Source organism: Talpa occidentalis, unplaced genomic scaffold (assembly GCF_014898055.3).
Source record: "Talpa occidentalis isolate TD23 unplaced genomic scaffold, MPIMG_talOcc4v2.1 talOcc4.6, whole genome shotgun sequence".
NCBI classification, from domain to species: domain Eukaryota; kingdom Metazoa; phylum Chordata; class Mammalia; order Eulipotyphla; family Talpidae; genus Talpa; species Talpa occidentalis.
The window spans coordinates 94,765,053-94,788,147 of NW_023604972.1; the positions used below are offsets into that span (position 1 = coordinate 94,765,053).

General features: G+C 36.1%; 1 protein-coding gene across 5 annotated transcripts in view; it reads left to right on the forward strand.

Annotated features, from left to right (window-relative positions):
• Positions 1 to 23,095, forward strand: part of MSH3 (mutS homolog 3) — a 177,556-nt gene that overhangs the window by 51,492 nt on the left and 102,969 nt on the right. For all 5 annotated transcript variants that reach the window (XR_008549251.1, XR_005128842.2, XR_008549252.1 and 2 more), the window contains exons 11-14: positions 1,702 to 1,786; positions 4,503 to 4,612; positions 13,687 to 13,819; positions 22,883 to 23,070. Coding sequence is in view for 2 of the 5 variants with exons in the window: in XM_037529984.2 (XP_037385881.1) it covers positions 1,702 to 1,786; positions 4,503 to 4,612; positions 13,687 to 13,819; positions 22,883 to 23,070 (516 nt within the window). In the remaining 3 variants the exon portion in view is untranslated. The remainder of the gene's footprint in view (positions 1 to 1,701; positions 1,787 to 4,502; positions 4,613 to 13,686; positions 13,820 to 22,882; positions 23,071 to 23,095) is intronic.

Below are 23,095 nucleotides of genomic sequence, written 5' to 3' on the forward strand. Positions count from 1 at the left end.
TGAAAGTGCTCAAGTGTTAATTGTGTAGGTTAAATCTCTCAAAAACAGGGGAAGTAGGTGAGTTAGATACAAGCACATGAAAACTGGTTAAATATCAACTGAGAGTCCAAGCTATCAGCCCTTCCAGCTTGTATCTTTTACCATGAAACTATGAGTTCCTTTCCAGTAGCCAGTTGTTTCTTCCTGCAAATACTGTTTTGTATTTTATTATTGCCTTGAGTGTTTCACTGACCTTTCTAAGCTTTATGATCCAAAAAAAACAAACAAGCCCAAACTGGCTTCATCCTAGGAAGATGGCAGACATTTACTGAACATCTACTTTATGCTAGATCTGTAGATGCTGCAAAATCTATGAGCTACAAATAGCCATTGCCTCTAAGGAGCTGAGCTCTATTAAAGAGAGTAGCAGAAGAACATAAATTGCTGTAATGCAAAGCAAATTACATTAATTGCTAAAAGAGGAGAAGGGGCTACCCATATCTGCTATAATACAGTTGGAATTGCTTTCCCTTGAAAATCATTAACAAGTTATTCTGTGGAAGCTAGGTCAAATCTTTGGCAGATAAACTACACTGCCAAGTGACAGTGTTTAACTTCTAGGCAGTGATCTTAATATATGCAGTAAGTTATTCCTTTTTTAGGGTTCTGGAGCTTTGGTTGGAGCTTTTGGTTGGAGAAGTAAAGGCATCCCTCATTGAGCACTGGCTCTGATATTTGCCTCTAGATTCCTAGATGAGAGCTTGTTTCCATAACTATCACAGGAAACTGTATTTTATTTAAAATTTATTACTGCCATGCTAAGTGTGACCAGGTTTATAATGCAAACACTCGTGCTTTCCCTCCAAGTAGCTTAGTGACTTGTCATTATTTTTCTTGCCTTTAAAAAATAAGCCATCGTCTGTAAATGCTGTTAATATAAATCCTAAGAACTGGCTTATAAAGAAAATTGAATTACTGTATAAATTTATTTGTATGCATTACAATTAATGAATTGGATGCATTGATTAATATACTTATTAATGAAAGGCTAATAATCACAAAATTGATATTTTACATACATTTGTCAATCATGATGCAATTCAGTGCTCATATCTATTTGAAATTTATTGAACATTTATTCTAGTTTGGGATAGTTACAGGGATATAAGGAGAATGTGAGTTTTTTGAGCTTTAAGGGAATAATTTCTGCTACTTTTTCAGTTTTATACTCTACCAAAACATTAGCTTCATTAATGTGTTGTTAATTATAGAGTAATTTGTTCAAAAGCTTTGAAGTCTCTATCATGCGAAAGTATCTCATGCAGAAGAACAAGGAGGACATTTTTAAGTATCTGAACGTGTTTTTCTAGCTAATTGCATAGCTTTCCTAAAGATACCACCACTTGATTTGCCAATGTTTGCTTCTATTTCTAGAAACTAAAAAAAGAAAAAAGAAATTGTTACCATTACTTCCCTTCCTTTTTCTTGTTTTTGGTGTGCAAGCAGCTATCCTTCTTCCACATCTGTCTGTCTAACAGCACCAGCACCAAAGGATATAATAGCCTAGTGACTATTCCTTTTGCTCCTTTTGGTTTGATTTTTTTTTACAGACTAGCTTTTGATAGTTATTTGAATGTTATTTGAATATTTCTAGTGCTTAAATTAAAAAAATACATATATACACACACTTAATATCATGGTTCATATTTCATTCTCTTACAGAAATTTTAAACAGTTGTCAGGGGAAATGGAATTTATGACAGTTAATGGAACAACATTAAAGAATCTGGAAATCCTTCAGAATCAGGTCAGGTAAACATAAAGGCTAGCTGGTACAAAATGGTTTTGAAAAAAAAAAATTGAAATAAGGTAAGTATTCTTAGATATGCAGGTGAAAATAATATTTTATATGATGGCTCTGCCTATTACCAATTTATTGATAACTGGAGCACTCACTTTTTTGAGAGTAAAATCTATAAACTCTTTCCAAATGGGGAATATTTTGGGAACCATAGAAACTAAACTTTTTAATGATTGAAGTGATTTGCCTATCCTGAAAATTTCTTTTATCAAATATTTCTTTAAAAAGGCATAATCTTCAAAAATTAATATGAAACAGATCTTATATGTCTGCTTGGTTACATATTTTTCTGCCTACCTTTAACTTTTTTGTTGAAACGTCTGCAGTCTAATTTCATTATTCAGTATATAAAGCAAGTTATGTCATAATTCAGTTTTACTGTAGCGTAATATTCACTTCACAAACTTTCATCATTTTATTTGCCCTTTATTGAAGAATAGGAAGGTGATGAAAACATTAAAATGTTTGCCTTCATTTAGAAAATGGGGAATAGTATGTTGTAAAACTAATGTTACTGTAACATAATATCATAGAAATGAAAAGCATTTCCAAGTCATTTTAGTAATGGAAAGGCTAAACTGAGTTAAATAGTCTAAAACTTTTCAGAAATATTTATTACATTTGTGAATGAAAGTGAACACATTTAATTTTCCTGACTCCTCAATTTGTGTATTATCAACTTGTTTCTCTTCTCCTTCTCCCAGGCTATCCTTTTATACTATAGTTAGTCTTACTTTCATTCAGTAGCATTTTTATCCTGTTGTTCTATAATCCATAAGTTGAGAATCTTTCTTTTTTTTCTTTTTTTTAAAAAAAGATTTATTTATATAAGAACTGGGGTACAGGTAAGAGGCGCGGGAGGGTGAGAATTCACCAGAGAGAGTGGGGAGCAGAACAGGCAGACGGACCGAAGACACTGCTGAGGGGAGCAGCGGGTGAGGCAGGAGAAGTCTGCCACGCCATGTGGGTTTCTCCCTCGTGGCCGGGAATTGAACTGGCACTGCAGAGGCTGCAGACGGCTTCACAGCGCAGTGCTCACCCACTGAGCCACCGGAGAGGCCCTGAGAATCTTTCTTACAAGTGTTTCTTGTTTTCCCTCTACATATCCATGTATTAGAAAATAAGGAGTAGAGTTAAAATGACTTTTCTTGGATAATGATGAACTTGCAGGGCCTGCAGGCACAGTGCTGGCCTTCTAAGTTTTCCTTACTTCTGCCACATACTCCCAGCTCAAATGCTGCTATGGGGGAGTCAGTTCTGAAAGCAAATCCCTAAGACAAAAATCATATGTAACAAAAGTGTACCCTTTAAAATTCTTTTCATTATCAGAGCTTGGGCCCTTGTAAGAAAAAGAAGCTAAGAGTTAACATCTTTTGCTTTTATTTACCTATCATCTTTGGCCTCCCTTACATGGAGTAATGGAAAGGAGTAATGAGGAGGGTGTTAGGGAGTAAATGGGTATCAGGAGTAATGGGTGTCAGGGAAAGCAAACGTATATAGGACTTAGTCTTCCCCACCTTTCCCTCTCTTGTGTGGGCCTGCATCTTCAAGGATGCCAGGTAATTGGATAATGATTCCCCTTCGTTGGACCCTTATGAATCAAGTTTTAGGCTCTTGTCTCTGAATAGATGGTTTTGCTATAGATCTGAGCTGCCCTAGCTTGTTGGTGTGTTCTGCTTGTCCATTGTATCCTCAGAGGAGCCTTCTGTGACCATGCAGCTTCTGTGTGCACTTTGCTTTGAACTAGAGCCTGGGGAACTTATATCACACCTTCTATGTATGATTTCTACCAGGTGGCATTTTGTTCCTAATTATTAGTCTCTTCTTCCCTATTTGGATGTAAGTATCCTGAGGGAGGGGCCATGTCTTACTAAATCTTTGACAGTCATACAGCTGAGCACATAGGTGTTAGGTAAAAACCTACTTGTTGGTTTGAAGGAAAAGAAAAAAGCTAAAAAATTCAGGTGAAGACTGCAATTTTATCTCCCATATAAGATCTAAATCTATTAACAGATTTTTTGTAATACAATGAAGTCTTGGTTGAAATTAATTGCCATTTTTTTAATGATTCAACTTTCAAGTAACAAAACATAATTATACAAACCTTTACTAGAATTTAATAAAAAAGTTAAAGTGAAACTTCCAGGGTAAACTGTTAGAGTGCACTGCAGATACATTATCTCTAATTCTTGTTTAGGGTTATCATTAGAACTTCAGGCTTTAGAATGGGAACCCTTAGGCAGTGGGCATGACTGAATTGCCAAAGGAAAACTAAGTCATCTTCACTGTATTACCCAAGGCAGGAAAGTATACAAATATATTTTTTAAATGCTTAATACAAACCTGTATTTTAAAAGAAACATCTCAGTAATTTATTCTTAACCAAAAACTGAACATACACTATACCAAAAACTACAGTCTTTTTGTTCCTTTCTGTGCAAAATATCAATACACTTTATATTATGTAAATATGTACATGTATATATGTGTGTGTGCATGTATATATATATAATCAAGCATAAATGGGCACCTGTTATGAACTATAATTTATTTGCCATTTGAAATGTGGGTATGTGGAATAATTAGAACACATGAACAGCTAGTAATTTTGGTACACAGTCAATTGTCAAATTAATAAAACTTGTTTTCTGGTCTTTCTTAGACTGATATGAAAACCAAAGGGAGTTTATTTTGGGTTTTAGACCACACTAAAACTTCATTTGGGAGACGGAAGTTAAAGAAGTGGGTGATCCAACCACTCCTTAAATTAAGGTAAAATGAATTCTTTGCTTTTGTTTAGTCTGAAATTATATTAAATTTGTGAAATGTGTGTTAGCTTCCTTAAAGCTAAGGTTATCAAGTTTTATAAAAACTCATTTTTAAATTGGGGAAGATTTTATTTTGCATCTGGCAATAGACTGTCTAATATTGTGGGATTTTTTTTCTTATTCTCAAGGATGAGCCTGCTTGTAGATTGAAAGCGGAGTTATCCAGTTGGTTTGGGTCATCAGTAACATACTGGAGGGGGACTGTAGAGATGATGGTACTGTTTTTGGAAGAGGGATAGGAAGGCTAAGCTGAGGAGTTGGTAGCCAGAGAAAGTTAAAACAATGATTCTGAGCATAAGAGTGACAGATCAGAGCTGGGGTGAGGGGATGACAAAGTGTTGGTGGGAGGCAGTTCGGCAAGTTTATGGAGAGCTTAGGAGGACCTGTGCTAAAGCAGTAACAGTAGAAATCTGAAAGAGGTTCAGTGTGAGACATTTAGAAAACCAAAGCGTAAATGAATTTTAAAAATGTGTTTGTTACCACACCTTCACTTCTGTCATAATAGTAAGTGGTGACTTTCATGGGCTGAGAATGAGAAAACAGGAGAGAATGCAGAAGAGATATGCTGGCTCTGCAAGCATCATTTTTCATGCCTTATTTGGTGAGGATTTTCAGACTATAGCTCCCTAAAATGGTGGGAAGACTTCATTTTCTGTGGCTTTACTGTCATAAAGATACTTTCTTACATGAAATACCTAGATATGCTGCACAAAGTTTAGCAAGCATCCTTTCAGAACATAGTTAAGCTTGTTTGGGGCAAAAATAAAATAAAAAAAGAAAAGATTGATAAAGGAGCTGAAAATGAAAGTGACTTAATATTGACACTGCAGCTGCCACCAGGCCACTGCAAATGTTGGTAATCAAAAGGACTGGCATTTAAATAACCTGTGGGTAGCAGGAGCCAAGGCCTTTTGTTCATTTTAGTTAGGGAAACTGTATAATAACATAAACCACTAAAAGGACAGTAATCTCAGTAAAGAGGGAAAATATGTCTGTCTTGGTCAAGTCTCATCGGGGGAAATATCCCCCTGAATTCTTAATCACATGCCCATCCTCAATCAGGTTTGCTATTCCAATTTGTATGATCTGTGTGATCATTTCCAAGTTAGGAAATGCATTAAAAATATTATGCCCAGCATTCTTAGTGGAAGCAAAAGCATTTCTTCCTGAAGGAATATGCTCTCAGTCTAAGTTTCCTAGGAACCCCAAAGAAACAGTTCAACCATAGTCTCACAGGCTATGATTACAAAATACATGGGAACAAGGTAACCATGAGTGTGAATGAACAGAAGTTATATATAGCAGAATTAGAATCCTAGGATCTTGAGATAATGGGATTATCAAGATAAACATCAAATATTAAAAGAAATGCAAAAGAGAAAAAGAATGAGCACAGAAAAAAATGCCATCAGAAGTGATCAGATTTATTTTAAAAAGAACAGCATATAACTTTTACAAATAATGGGTGGACTAAACATAGATACTGTAACTGAAATGCAAGATAAGAGCTGAAGAAATTAATCTGGAGTGTAGCACAGAATGTGATAAAAGATATGAAAGAGTGAGAGACAGATAGGAAATTAGGTGTGCCAACATAACATTATCTCATTTCCAAAAGAAGAAAATTAGAGAAAAAGGGAAGAGAAACAATATTCAAAATGATAATAAAGAACAAGAATTTCTCATATTTCATGAAAGGTGTGAGTCCTAGGTTTAAAAAACAATGAATCCAACATGCAATAGGAAAAAACCAGGAAATCTAATGTTAACTAGTAGTGAAACTATATGTCACAAAGTCAGAGATAAAAATATTACCAAGAGCCAGGTCACCTGTAAAAGCAACAAACATTTACACAACTGTCTTGATTTCTAATTTTCCCACCCGTTCTATGCTTCATTTTGTTGATTTCTTTTGGATTTCTTTAGTATTTTTTTGTAATTTTTTATAATTCAGTCTGTCCCCCAGTATGTCTGTCCATATTTTCTGCTGTCTCTGTTGATTCTGACTCAGTCTGGTTTCATTTTGTGCTTGATTATCTTGGTTATACTGGTTATATTATTTGGAAATTTTCTTTTAAGAATAATAGAGGGCTAAGATGAAGGTGTCTTTTCCCTGGGAAAATCTTTGTTTGAGTCTCTCAAGGTCTTGGTGACACTATCGAGTCTGAGATCATCTTAATTCAAGTTCATTGTTTGATATGTTTTAGTTCTTCCAAATGATTTTAACTTAAGCTGCAAGTCACCCTTACACTGAGGCAAGCTTATTTTACAGCAGATTTTTCTGGCATATCTCTTCAGTGACTTGACTGCTGGATTATTTCTGAACATTCTTGCTTTGTATAGTTACTCCTTCCCAGTTTGTTCTTTGATGCTTTTATCAATGTGTTTTTGTTTCATTTGGCTTTTTATATTGCCCTCAGTGACAGGGTTGGTCTGAAAGTACCCATTCTTACCATTACCAAAAGCACAAGTCATAAATGCTCTTTTTAAAGACTTACATTTGTGTTCTAAGTTGATAATGGAAAGAAGCTGTCAAAATTTGTACTATTTAATATTCTGAAAAGGGTAAATTTTTGTTTGTTGGTAAAATGCTTCATTAGAACACAAGAAATACAAATTACTAAGCTATTGGGTGATTTACAATTTGCCACAAGGTAAATATTCAGAATAGTTCGTTACAATGTCATTTCATAAGAAAATTAAAACATTTCTTCATGATCTGTAAAGTTATGAACATCATATCTATGAATGGCACCATAGAGTTTCTCATTACCCAACTTATTCCTTCCCTGTCTCTTTCCATTATTTAATCTCAGTCACTACTCTAGTTAACTTTACCATCCTGATATTTCTTAAAACTGTGTGATCATTTCATCCCCATATCCTCTCCTCAAGTTGAGAACATTAGTGTCACTGTTCTGGATTACTGAATGGCCATCTAATCAGTCTTCCTCCCACTGGCCTTATTTCAAGCATTCGCTCTTGGTTCCAGTCATTCTCACTAAAGTCAAAACTCCTCAGTGACATGCTAGTTCCCACTGTCACACTCTTACACTTTCGTTCTCCATCTCCCACTACCTCTGTGATTGGTACATTGTGAACACTTAGTAATTATTCATTAAATGAATACACAAATGGTGTGTGTGAAGGGTGAAGCAGCAAAGATGCCAGTAATTGTAGGCCCTCTCCTATTTCCACTAGAAAGCTGTTTTGGTAGTTGGTCTAGCTATAATGTGTGACCAGTGTGTTAATATCTGAATTTAATTCACTCACTTTATATCATCTGTCTTTAGAGAAAATCTTTCAGTAAAAATGTAGGACAAGCAAGCAACTAAAATCAACCTCTCCCCGGCAGTTTGTATTTTAACTTTTTTCTTCCAAATAATGTTATGTTAGAATTATAGTGGCATCTCCACAAATAGCAACTGCAGGTACAGACTCAACCACATTTCCTTACAATGGCAATAGCTATAGGTCATGCACTATGTTTCTGAGTGGCAGCCACACACAACAGATACTTACGTCATCATCCAGTGCATCTTCAAATGTGAAGGACTCTTCTGACACCCACATTTAGTCCTTGGGTCTTAGGAGGTAAAGAAGAAACCTTGTCAACCAGGACCTCAATTCCAACATTTTTTTCTTTTGTCATATGGAAGGAAATGACTCAGGTGTCTTCTTTTCATTAACTTAAAATGTATCATGTTGGTACTGGAATAAAAACAAACACATAGACCAGTGGAATAGAATTGAGAGTCCAGCAATAAAACTACACATTTATGGACAACTAATGTATAAAGAGGAGCAAAGTATATGCTCTGAAATAAGGAAAACCTTTTAATAAGTGGCACTGGGAAAACAGACAGCCACATGCAAAAGAATGAAACTATTCAATAGACTATTATCTCTACTATACACAAAAATCAACTCAAAATGGATAAATGATTTGGATGTAAGGCTTGAAACAATAAAACACAGACGAAAACAGAGACACCACACTCCATGATTTAAACTTCAGAAACATCTTTGAGGACTAATCTCCAGTAGCAAGGAAAACAAAGGAAAAAATAAACAACTGGGACTATATCAAACTATAAAAACTTCTGTACAATGAAAGAGACAGTGACCAAAACATAGAGACATGCTACTAAACAGGTGAAAATATTTGCATACCGTACTTTTAAAAAGGGATTGATATAGAAGATGTACAAAGAGCTTATGCACCTCAATAAAAAAACAAACAAGCCAATCAAAAAATGGGCAGAGAGCTAAAAAGCACTTCTCCAAAGAAGACATGCAAATGGCCAGCAGACATTATAAAATGTTCATTATTACTTTTAATCAGGGAAATGCAAAACTGAACCACAATGAGCTACCACCTCATACCTGTGAGAATGACCCATATTAAAAAAAACAAGTGTTGGTGAGAGTGTGGAGAAAAAGGAGCTGTATTACACTGTCGGTGGAAATGTAGACTGGTCCAATCCCTATGGAAAAAGTGTGGAGATTCCTCAAAAGAGTAAAAATGGATCTGCCGTATGACCCAACAATTCCACTCCTAAGAGCACATAAACACTATTTCAAAAGGAAACCTGCACTCCTGTGTTTATAGAAGAACTATTTACAATAGCAAAGATATGGAAACAACCTAAATGCTCCAAAAACAGATGAATAAGTCAAGAAGTGGTATATATACACAATGAAATACAACCCAGCAATCAAAAAAGATAAACTCTTGCCATTTGCGGCAATATTGATGGAACTGGAAAGCATTATTTTAAGTGAAGTGAGCCAGAATAAGAAAGAAAAATGCCAGATGGTTGCACTTTTATGTGGGATAGAGAAACCAAACAAAGGATAAGACAAAGACAAACTGAAAGACTGACTTTTGAAAGCTGACAATAGATTTAAGATATTTGGGAGGGTAGAAATATAACCCAAAATCTGAGCTTGGAAGTAACTATATGTAGATAAGCCTTAAGGGGTGGGAGAGGAGAGTGTAGGAAACAAGTGGAGGAGGAGAGCACCGTGGACTGAGGTGGAAGATTGTGGGTGCTTCAGTTGTGGGAAAATTATGGTGACCATACCTGAGCGGGGAAATCCTAAACTAAAAATAAACAAGATGTTTCAAAAAAAAAGTAAAATTTTTAAAAATCTTAAAAAAAGTATCCTTTTGTAAGATCAACTGTAGAATGCTATAGGGCCTCTTGGAATGTCTTTATCATCATTAATTGACAGTGCTACTTCATGTTTTCTTGGTCACAATCACCAGCTCTCATGATTGCACCAACATAATTGTTCTTCTGGTGGTTTGACATACTGTTTCATTGCAGTTATCTTGTTACTGCTGCTAATTAAGAACAATTCTAAGGTATGCAAACTTTTATTTAAAAAACTTAACTAAAAATTATTTTTATTCATTTGCATTCTGATCTGCATACAGGTGGAAAAAGTGAAATTGTGGCTGCCCCAGTGAAGAGGAATTTGTGATAAACAGTGCCACATACCTTTTACCTTTCCCTGCCGATGTTATAGATATGTCTATAATTGTTAATGACATTCTTTATCATTGCAGCCCACTAACCAATCTCAACACACTACTGCAGGTCACTATTACCAGTCAGATTTAGCATTTGTAATCCCAGGACTAGTTTTGTGTATATTCCTTCCTTGTTCACTTGCACAAAATATCTTTTTGCACATTTATAACTTAAGGCTTATCTATGTATAGTTATTTCCAAGCTCATATTTTTGGTTATATTTCTCCCTCCCCAGTGCTGTTATTTTGTTTTGTTTGTGATATCTGCCAAACAAATTTTATAAGCAAATAAAGAGCACCATAATAATGAAACAACTAACATGTATTGTATAGTTACTATGTGCCAGGGACTATGCTAAGTGCTTTACATGTATGATTTCATTGAATACTTTTAACAACCCTATGAGGGACCATTATTATTCCCATTTTATAGATGGAAAAACTAGGGCAAGGCTAAATAATTGGTAAATGGTAGACTTGGATTTGCACTGATGTCACCTGCCTTCGCAACCTAAATTCTACCTAAAAAAATAAAGGCTGGGTTAAAACCAAAATGATTCATTGCGACCATGCCTTTCCCTTTACCTCACTAGGCTAAAAAAAAAAAGACATCGTGTATTTCCAAGGAGTGCAAACCAGTTTAGCACAACCTTTTCATTCTCTTTCTAAGAAATTCATAGTTTTATGTCTATTTAAGGAAATCTTCTAGTTGACTTTATAAATATGATTTAGGTTAATAAAATCCTCTTGTTTTTATCTTTTCATATCTTAAATAACCTTAGTAATTTTTGAGAGAGTAGCTATTTTTGTAGGCTGTCTTATATGTTTGCAGATGGCATTATTTTATCTGTCCTCATACCATCTGTAGCATCAACTTAGTCTATTCCAAATGGTATCATCTTTCATTTATGCAGGAGTGAGTTATTAAAATAAAACTTTATATTTGTATAACATTTTGGTAAACGTTAGGATAAAACATTGATTCATTTTATCACAACAATCCTATGCAAAGAAAATTTAGCTTTTAATTTTTTTTTACCTCTTCTTCATTTATATGTAATCTTTAGAAGTAAATTGAGTTGAGCATGATTTATTGAACATATATTATGATTACAAAAATGCTCCCTGTTCTCATTGAATGTATGGTCTAGTGGAAAACAAAGTGAGAAGTAAATACAATTATGATTTCTACTCAGAAAAAACTTAGGGTGGTGTAGAAAAGCCTTACAAAGGATTAAATTGAATCTTGTGAGTTTAGAAAGCCCCTTTAAAAGTAGGGGAGAGTAGTTACTTGCCTAACAAAGCTGAGCTGGTAGGCAATAGGAGAGAGGAAAAGACTTAAGGAGGGATTAGCAGCAAATGAGAAAGCCCTGGTGTCAGATATTGAAGTAACCAAGATGTTGGAAGAGTTCAGTCTTGCTAGAACTTAGAGTGAGAGGAAGAGAGTGACAGGTGAGGTGAGACTTGAGGAGGTAAGTAGAAATCATTTGTCTAGTAGGTCAGCTTAGGATTGTAGATTTGAATGTAAGGTTAATGGCAAGTCACTGGTGAGCTGAACATAGAAGTATGACATGAGCAGATTTGGGTTCTAGGGAGACTACTCAGGCTACTTTGAGGAAAATGGATTGGGAAAAAGTGGCAAAAGTAGATGTGGGGAGGAAAGTTAGGAGACAGCTTTAGTAGTCTTCCTGAAAAATTATTTTTATTTAAATTAGTATAATGGTAGTAAAGAGAAAGAGAAGTTGAAAGATTTAGGAGGCCACACCAAAATGGAATAACCAGTCTATGTGCCTACAAAACTTTGGCATGTTATGCTAAACCAAGTACCTGTTCCACAGTGTAGACTGAACAGAGAAAAATGGAGCAAAGATGTTGGTACCTCAAGTTAGTGTGTGAATGATGAACAGACATGACTTCACTGGATAGTTATAGGGGCTGTAAAGATAATCAATTGCAAACTGCTCATTTTAACAGTCATCTAGGATTCTGATGTAAGGTTTGTCCATCACATTCATGTAAATGGAACTTTGATACACAAATGTATATTCAGTAGCTGATCTCTCTCTTTCTTCCAAAATATCAGTTCATTTCTTCATTTGCTCCCTTGTTCATTTGTTCATTGACTCATTAAAAGAAAAAAAATTTACCAGTGTCCTACTAATTTCTAACTGTGTTTATCACAGTCTTTAATATCACACATGACCTTTATAGCTAATGTAGGACTTGATTTTATAAGGTACTGGATAGGCCATATCTCGGAACAGGTCTCCATTTTAAGTTGCCAGTCTTACCATTTCTTCCCGAGTGATCTGTTCCTTAGGTGAAGTCATTGACGAAATCCTGCCATCCCAACTTTCCATGTTTCCTCATGCCCTAGATTCTGGACTTTCTCGTACTATTCTCAGTCTTTTCTCAGGGTTCAGCACACCTAAGCCTGTTTCAGTGAAACAACTGATTAGTTCAACTCCCCTCATCTTCAGTATTGTAGCAGTTGGTTTACTGGAAGAATTGTTTTTTGATTACGAGTGTCAGTCACTCAGAAAATGTAATTGTCCATTGTAGAGCTATTGTAGCCAAAGGAATAGCTACAGTTTTAGCAAATCAATCCTTAATCTCAGTGGTTAAAATAAAATAAGAATTTATTTCTTCCTAAATATAAAGTCAAATTCATAGTAAATAAGGCAGTGGAGGGTTTTCTGCCTCACTCAAGGATCCAGACTGATGGATTCAACCTGTGACTTACAAGATATCAGAGAAGAACATATGTGAAACATAACACAGCAGGTTTTCATGGACAGGGCTAAGAGGGGCTTAATCATTCCTACCCAGATTTCATTGGCTGGAATTTGGGTATATTGCCATACTAAATTAGAGGGGAGGCTGGGAAAGGTAATGTGTGTTGCTTGAGAGGAAAGGAAAATCGAATTAGCCAATCTCTGCCTAACCTAACTGATGCTTTCTTCATGTGACCTACTCTTTTTTTTTTTTTTTTAAAGATTTATTTATTTATTTTATTTATTTATTTATTTATTTATTTATTTATTTATTTATTTATTTATACAAGCACTGGGTACAGTCAGAAGCGCGGGAGGGTGAGAGAATTCACCAGAGCCAGAGTGGAGAGCAGAGCAGGCAGAAGGACCGAAGTACACTGCTGAGGGGAGCAGCCGGCGGCAGGAGAGGTCTGCGCGCCATGTGGGACCCTCCTCCAGTGGCCGAGGAGCAGCTGGGGATTGAACCAGTGCAGCAGAGGATGCGGGCAGCTTCGCAACCCAGCGCTCAACCGCTGCGCCACTGGGGAGGCCCATATGACCTACTCTTTTATACAAATGATAAAGGGCTGGGAACGACAGATGTGGAGAAGGAGTTTACTTTCTGTTTACCTAAATGGCTATGGTCCCATTGCTGGGCTTCAGATTGGAAAATGTTTATGCTCTGAATCCTATCATATCTGATAATTGCTCTGACTGTTCTCACAGGGAAATAAATGCTCGACTTGATGCTGTATCTGAAGTTCTCCACTCAGAAACCAGTGTGTTTGTTCATATAGAAAATCATCTACGTAAATTGCCTGATATAGAAAGAGGACTTTGTAGCATTTATCACAAAAAAGTAAGTTTTATAGAAATTAAATGTATTAAAACTGATAATGTTTCTTATCATGTGGACACAGGGTACTGAAGGAAAACATCTCGGGACTTAATTATGTTATTTTTAAAAATCTTTCAGGTAACTCAAGCGAATTCTCAAAAATTTTAATTGTACAAATTATTTCAACTTTTTTAATTTTAAAAGTAAAATTTTTCCACTGCTATTAAACAGCAACATGTGGCGTTCTCACTCTTATAATACACAAGATATTTTCAGGTTTAATCCTTAAACTGCAGAGCATTATCAAAATAGAAAATTTACAACACTGTAAAGATTTATGGGTATAGATGCACTATTCTTCAGATGGTATATTGCCGCACCAAACTCAAACCCATCACCAAAGCACTGATAATCCTCCATTGTAGTCCACTGGACTCTTTCCACCTCTGGTCGCCTCAATTCTGCAGTTAGATTTCTAGGGTTTGTTTTGGTTTTGTTTCTTTTGTATTGCACAGGTGAGTGAAATAATCTGGTAGTTTGTTTCTTTCTGTTTCATTTTGCTTAGCATAATCTCTTCTATTTCTATCCATGTTATGCAAATAGGAAGATCTCACCTTTTTTTTTAAAACCAAGTAGTGTTCACATGGGAGATATATACCGCATCTTCTTAATCCACTCGTTTTTCCTTGGGCATTTAGGTTAGTTCCATAACTTGTCTGTTATCAGTAGTGTTGCAGTGAACATAGGAGTGCATTTATTTTTTTGAATTAGTGTTTTTGCATTTTGCAGTAGATACCCAAGAGTGGGATTGCAGGTGTGATAGACTGAGAAACCCATTTTCCATAGTGGATGGATCAGCTTATGTTCCCACAGCAGTGCATGAGGGTTCTTTTGTCTCCATATTTCTCACCAGTGCTTCTTGTTTCTGGGCTTTTTTTTTTAAATGGCCCATTCTCATGGGTGTGAGATGGTATCTCATTATAGTTTTGATTTGCATTTCCTTTATAAAAGTGATGAAAAGCATTTCTTTGTATGCCTGTTGGCCATCCATATTTCTTCTTTGAAGAAGTTTCTATTTAGCTCTTCTGCCCAGTTTTTGATTTAGGCTAATTCTTATGGTCAGTTGTATGAGTTCTTTGTAGATCTGGGATATTAGCCTCTTTGGATACATGATGTACAGATATTTTCTCCCATTTAGTAAGGTGTCTTTCTGTTCTAATGATAATTTCTTTTGCTGTGCAAAAGTTCTTAGCTTGATATAGTTCCATTTGTTTATTTTTGCTTTTATTTGACTTGCTGTAGAATTCAAGTCCCAGAAACCAATCTTTAATTCATTTTGAGTTGATTTTTGTATATGATGTGAGATAGTAGTGTAGTTTCTTCCTTTTGGATATATGGTTGACCAATTTTCCTTTTATCACTTGGAGGATGGGAGGATGGGAGGATGAGAGAATGGGAGGATGAGAGAATTCCCCAGAGACAGAGCGGGGAACAGAACAGGCAGGCGGACGGAAAACACTGCTGAGGAGAGCAGTGGGCAAGGCAGGGGAGGTCTGCCATGCCATGTGGGTTTCTCCCTGGCGGCCGGAAATCGAACCCACACTGCAGAGGCTGTGGACAGCTTCACAGCGCTGTGCTCAATCCGCCGCGCCACCAGGGAGGCCCATTCTTTGTATATTTTTAGTCTAATACAATACTGTTTTTCTTACTATAGTTTTAATCTGGGAGTTGTGATACCACTATTCATCCTCTTATTATTTTTAGAATTGCCTTGCTTTTGGGTGTCTTTAGTGGTTTCATATAAATTTTATTAGTGTTTCTCAGTGAAAAATTCCACTGAACCTTTGATAGAAATTGCATTGAATCTGTATATTGCTTTGGGTAGGAGGACCATTTTAACAATCTTAACTCCAATCCATGAACAGGGAATATCTTTCCATTTCTCTATGTCATCTTCTATTTCTTTTAACAATGCCAATCATGAAAGCTAGAAGACAACAACACTCTTCTGTTCATTGTGGCCAATGAGCAGGCCAGTGAGCACTGGGATCAGACAGGCTGTGAAGAGACTTTGTGACATTGACATGGTCAAAGTCAACACCTGATGAGAACTTTTGGAGAGATGGCATATGTTCAGCTGGCTCCTGAATATGATGCTTTGGATGTTGTCAGTAAAATTAGTGTCATCTAAACTGAGTCCAGTTGGCTAATTATAATTTTTTCCATAATATTAAAAAAAGCCTAAAATTAATAATAGTTATGTATTTATATGTCTCAATTAATAAACATGTTATAATTTTTTACCTGTTGCAGAAGTTATTCACATGCATTAGAACCTTTGTTTCCTCTAAAAACTTTTCTATACTGAGGGCCTCCCCTGGTGGCGCAGTGGTTGAGTGCTGGGCTGCGAAGCTGCCCGCAGACTCTGCAGCACCAGTTTGATCCCTGGCCGCTGGCAAGGGTCCCACATGGCATGCAGACCTCTCCTGCCGTGCCCGTTGCTCCCCTTAGCAGTATGTTTCGTTGGTCTGCCTATTCTGTCCCCCGCTGTGGCTCTGGTGAATTCTCTCACCCTCCCGCTCTTCTGACTGTACCCAGTGCTTGTGTAAATAAATAAATAAATAAATAAATAAATAAATAAATAAATAACAAAACCAAAAACTTTTCTATATTGAGAAGATACTATGTTTATCACCTTCTTACTGACAGGAAGTTTTTACCACACGCGCACACACGCATGCTCATGCACACACACACACACACACACACACACTGTAGCTACAATAGTGTGCAGTACCTAGCAGTTGATATAATATTTAAACCTGAGTCCTTGACTGTGTTTTTAGTCATTTTTTGGACACTGTCATTTTTGATGTAACATTTTGACTACCATTGCATTTTTTCCTCATCTCTACATAAGCAAATTTTATATTTTGCCCAAATATAAATCCCTGCCAATGTCATAATTTAATTATAGGATATATTTTATGTGCCTGAATTTTAGTTGTGGCCAACTTTTCATTAGTTCTTACTTTTTTAGGTCTTTTCCCCCATAAAGCTATACTAGAACGATAAGTATTATTCTGAGCATACTTGCAGTGCTCAAGATGATTTATGTAAGCCTTCCATATGTTTCAGCTAAAATTGAAAGCAAAGAACAAGCCAGAGTTGGGAATTCTAATCCTTAGAAAGGAAATTTGGGAGTTGCTTATGGAGTCTTTCTGACATTACTTGGATGCATTGTTTTGGCAATAGTAGAGGCTGTGATGCCAGTTTTATGGTTGACTTTTTTGATGTTGCAGAGTGGGTAAGTCATTTGTTACTTTGTATCATTGACCCATCAGTGAAAGGTGATAAACAAAGTATCTTCTCAATATATTGAAGTTTTTATGCGAAACAAAGAGTTTAATGTATGTGAATGACTTCTGCAATTGGTAAAGGTTCATTTATTAATCAGTGTATAGTACCCTCCAATAAACAAATCTCCAAGCAATATGTCTTTACTGCTTGAAAGGATTAAATGACAAATGTCAGAGATCTTTGCTTTTCTCAAAAAGAAATAGGAACAAAGCTGAAAAAACTATTAATTGCTAATTAAAAGTAGAGTTAAAGTATCAATGACATAGGCTGACAGCTTCATTTCATACTGTGGTTTCTGTGATACCTTTCAGCTTCACTTTCAGCTTTGCGTAAATGTTTGTCTAAGGTTTGTGCATTTAAAAAGTTTACAATCTCATAAACAAATCTTACTCCTTTTAAAAAGATATAATTGGCATATCATTAGTTTCAGGAGTACAGCATGATTTGCTATGTATATATATGGTGAAATGATCACATTATGTAAGTCGAGTTAACAGTCATTACTACACATAGTTGTTTTTTTCTTGTAATGAGAACTTTTAAGATCTGTTGTCTTAACAATTTTCAAATATACAATAGTGTTACTAACTGTGCTGTGCATTATCCCAAGACTTACTTGTTTATAACTAGAAGTTTGTCATGTTTGACCCACATTACTCTTTCCTTCCTGCCCTCCCTTCTGCAGCCATCTCACATATAAGTGAGATCATATGGTATAGAATCTAATTCATTTTATTTATTTATTTAAAGATTTATTTTTATTTATTTATACAAGCACTGGGTCCAGTCAGAAGAGCGGGAGGGTGAGAGAATTCACCAGAGCCAGAGCGGGGAGCAGAGCAGGCAGACTGACGAAGTACACTGCTGAGGGGAGCAGTGGGCGGCAGGAGAGGTCTGCGCGCCACGTGGGACCCTCCATAAGTGGCCAGGGAGCAGCCGGGGATCGAACCGGCGCTGCAGAGGCTGCGGGCAGCTTCGCAACCCAGCGCTCAAGTGCTGTGCCACCGGGGAGGCCCTAGAATCTAATTCATTTTAAAAGCAACTAGTATGCATAGCAAGAATCACTTTTATTTATACTTTCAAAAATATACTTTATGAAAGGGGCTTGATTCACTGAGCAGCTCTTCCGGGTGCTGTTTTGTTGTTTACACAAAATACGTCTTAATATTGGTTTGAACAGTAAAGATTAGATTAGAACTGATTTGGTAACAAACCCATTTTTGGAAGACTCAGTGCTTTTTTTTTTTTTTAAGATTTATTTATTTATACAAGAATAAGGGTACAGGCCAGCTGCATGGGAGGGTGAGAGGATTCACCAGAGACAGAGCGGAGAACAGAACAGGCAGACTGACGAAATACACTGCTGAGGGGAGCAGCGGGCGCGACAAGAGAGGTCTGCTGTGCCATGTGGGCCCCTCGCTGGCTGGCTGGAATCGAACCAGCATTGCAGAGGCTGCGAACAGCTTCACAGTGCGGTGCTCAATCGTCTGCACCACCAGGGGAGGCCCAAGACTCAGTGCTTTAAACCAAATTTTATAGTTAACTGGCTTTTGAAGGACATCAAACACATGTCTGTTCTTTATCGTCAGATTTCTCTAAATAAGCTTCTGCTGTATGCACCAAATGGTGAATGTTATCCTCGGTACAGTTTGTGCCAATTATAAGAAATTCATAATATGGTAAGGAACACTGGATGTTGTGAAAGTGGTAAGCTTATACCATATGGCTCTGTGGAAAGTGCCATGGAATAGGCACAAATTAGATATTTTTATGATGATGATAATAGAGACTACCAAGTGGGACTAGCCTGAAATAAAATCAACATTTCCTTTGATAGTAGAACTTTCATATCTTAGAAAATATTACTAATCACAGGAACTCATATTAATTTGGATAAAGAACTGTTTTGTGAGAAAGTAATACATAACTGCTAAGGTTGGTGAATACATGTAAAGGATAATAGCACTTGGTAAATGTTGAAAGGAGAGTGTTTCCAGAAATTTGTAGATGAGAATGTTTCTTGTCTAGACTGTAGAAGCTCAAAGTTACATTTTTGCATGGAACTTAGGCTGGCTTCTACCAGTTCTGTGATGGCCTTACGCTGCCCTTGTGACTGTTCTAAACTTCCCTACCACAGAGAAGTTTGCTGTCAGAAATGGGACTGAATATGAGTGATTCCTTATCTTTATCCTTAGTTGTTTTGGTAGCTCCATTGACTTGTTTTGCTTAAGAAACTTGAGAACAACTTGCATTGGGCACTTAGAATTTGAATGCAAAGCACTTAGTTTTTCACTCTGCTTCTGTTGTTGAATTAAACTTTATGTCATATCTGAATATGAAAGCTCAATTTTTCTTGCTTCTCAAATTACAATAATTATAAGAGATTTTCTGAAATTTTGTTGAAAATGTTTATTTTTGGCTCTTCACTTTTGTTAGAATGTTTCAACTATTGGGCAACAATTTCCTAGACTTAATTTTATTTATTTATTTATTTATTTATTTATGCATACAAGAGCTGGAGTACAGGCCAGAGGTGTGGGGGGGAGGGGGTGAGAGGATTCACCAGAGATAGAGTAGGAAACAGAACAAGCAGATTGACTGAAGTACACTGCTGAGGGGAGCAGCAGGGCGAGTCAGGAGAGGTCTGCTGCACCATGTAGGTTGCTCCCTGGCTGGCAGGGAATCGAACTTGTGCTGCAGTGGCTGAAGTTAGCTTCATAGGTTGTGTCTTAACTCTTGTGCCACCAAGGAGGCCCCATAGATTTCACTTTTATTTAAACAATCTAGCTTCATGTATACAGCTTTCCTGGCATACAGTAGACTTTCTGCAGAAGAGGTATTTTATGATACACTTTGAACTCAGCTTTTGTTCATTTGCATCTGAGTTTTATTTTCTGCATAATTAACTTCATTCCTTGTAGTTAATAATTGCTTTTGTAAGTATGTTAGCATTAATCTATTTTATATATACTAATTTTGTGTACTTATCATTAACTCAACCTTAAATAATCCACTCATGTCAAATTTATTTTCATCAACTATCCTATTAATTTTATTTTCTTGAACCTTATGGTAAAATCTGGTGTGAACTGGTTACCCTCTATAATTGTTATGTGACTACCTTTTGAGATTTCTTTTACTTCCTTTAAACAGAATCATGAGAATTCTGTATTTCATGTCTTCCTCCTGGTTTATTCAACTTCACTTTGGTGTAGAGTACATCTTCTAGAGGCATCCTGATATGGGTAATAGAAATAAATACTTTGAAACATTGATGTCTGGAAATGTCATTTTCCTCTTTCTTTCACATTTGGTTGGTGGTTTACTGAATGTAAAATTCTAGTTACAAAATTATTTTCCTTCACAGCTTTGTGGTACTCAATTATCTTCTGGCTTCTATTGCTATTTTTTTTTAAAGATTTATTTATTTATTTATACAAGCACTGGGCACAGTCAGAAGCGCGGGAGGGTAAGAGAATTCACCAGAGCCAGAGCTGGGAACAGAACAGGCAGAGTGATGAAATACACTGCTGAGGGGAGCAGCGGGCGCGGCAGGAGAGGTCTGCGCGCCATGTGAGACCCTCACCCAGCGGCCCAGGATCGAACCCGGGCTGCAGAGGCTGTGGGCAGCTTTGCAGCCCAGGCTCAACCACTGTGCCACCAGGGGAGGCCCTTCTATTGCTATTGTTAAGTAGTCTGAAGTCATTCTGATTCCTCATCTTCATGTGACTTATTTTTCCTTGTCTTTCTCCCTCTCCACCTCTAATCTAAGTTGATTTTCTCTTTGTTCCCAATGTTCTAATATTTCATGATGATTCACCTTGATTGGGTTCTGTTTTCATGTGTTATATTGGGATATTTGAATCTGGCAAGGTAAATCCTAAAATTCTGTGAAATTCTTCTGATTTACATTTCGATGATTTTTTTTTCTACAACTGTGTTATTGGAATTGATTGAAATCTCCTGGACTGATTAACTTTCTTCACTATTTTTCATCTCTTCATTTTTGTTTTATCTTCTTGGAAATTTCATTACCTTTATCTTCCACTTACTCTGTTGGAGTTTTTCTATCAGTATAGTTTAATTTCCAAGAATCTGTTGCTTTTCTCTGGCTTTTCCTTTTTTAAAAACACAGTATCCCATTTTGGTTTCATAGTTGCAATATTCTCTGTAAAAATGTAACAGGATATTATTATGCTTTTGGAAGTTTTCTTCTACCTGTAAAGGCTCTATTTCTGCTAGGGTGTGTGTATATATGTGTGTGTGTGTGTGTGTGTGTGTGTGATTAAGGTAAATTTTTATTGTGGCAATGTTGGCTTATAATTCCCTTCATTTTTTGTTGATTGATTGTTTTGGTCTGTGCATTTCATGTTAGAATTTTTTATCTGATGCTTGATTTTCTTTTTAAGTGTGAAAGCCTATAGTATGGTCTACATAGTGGAATGTGCCTTGCAAAATATGAGGTCAACTCTAGAGTGAAACTAGCTGGTCCATTTGTTGGGAAAATTCCTGTTACAGTATGGCTAGAATTTTCCTCTTGGGCTTGTGAGATTCCCCATGGACTCTATCAGCCTCATGACTGGCTGACAATATTCTGGGGGCTGTATAGGAACGAATGGGAATCTCAGCATTCGGTTTGCCAGCCTTTCCTTTAATTCCTTGTTTTTGGTGATACTCACTGTGCCAGAGAATAAAAATACTCTTTTGTAGGGTGGAAGAGTGGTGGTTGTTCAATGGTATGGAGAGGAATAGGGAGTTTTGAGGGATTTAGTTGCTTTTTAAATCATTTTCAAATAATCACTCTCTCTCCTCCCACCCAGCTTCTCCCTCCAAAGATAATGTATGCCACCAGTTCCTGAGTCTTTTAGGATTCTTTCTGTAATTCGAGTTGGGTCCTTGTTATCCTCACAGCTAGTTTAAGATGCAAGTATTTCTCTTTTTCTAAATCAGCTACAACTTTTACATTTACTTTATAACTTTTAAGATGTTGCCATTTTTTCCTCATTATTTTTGTGATTTTATGCTTTTTAATAAAGACAGCCTTTGTAGTTTCAAAAAGAGCGAAGTTGTTCAGTGTACTCTCTTTATCAAAAGCTCCAATGTAAAAATTGTTCATGCTAAAAAATTATAACAGTATAGAAGGGCATAAAATAAAGAGTAAAAATGTCTGCATCTGCCACCCTTCTCTATACATACTATCCAGAGATAAACTTATATATTATGTACCCTTACAGAAATTTTGTTTTTATATTTTAATTTCTATGGAATAATGCATATAAACAATCACTAAATATATTGTATAAATACCTATATGTTTATCATATAAACATATGTATATTTAATATATATTGAAATTGTAGCATTCCATATCAGTCTATTCATGTCTTGGAGATATTTCCTTAGAATTATCCTGTGTAATTCTGACATTGTTTACTGTATTTTTGCTATGTGGTCAGTATATTTTTTAAAATGAAAACATATAGGACATGTATTGACTTTACTATCCCTGGCTGGAAGGATTTTCTTTATAGCTTTAATATAGTATTTTATGAAGTATTTAAACTGTTTACTTAATGTTTAGATGTTATCAACACTTTTAATTAGCTTGTTTGTAATATAAATTAAAATCTAATTTTATTCTAATTCTAACTTTAAAAGAATACTAATTAAACTTCATTTTCATGTGTCTTATGCTATGTAACTAAAAAAAATTTCTATTTTCAGTGTTCTACCCAAGAGTTCTTCTTGATTGTCAAAACTCTTTGTCATGTGAAGTCAGAATTTCAAGCATTAGTACCTGCTGTTAATTCCCATGTCCAATCAGATGTGCTCCAGACATCGATTTTAGAAATTCCTGAATTTCTCAGTCCAGTGGAGCATTACTTAAAGATACTTAATGAACAGGCTGCCAAGTAAGTAGCAGACCTTTTGTTCTTT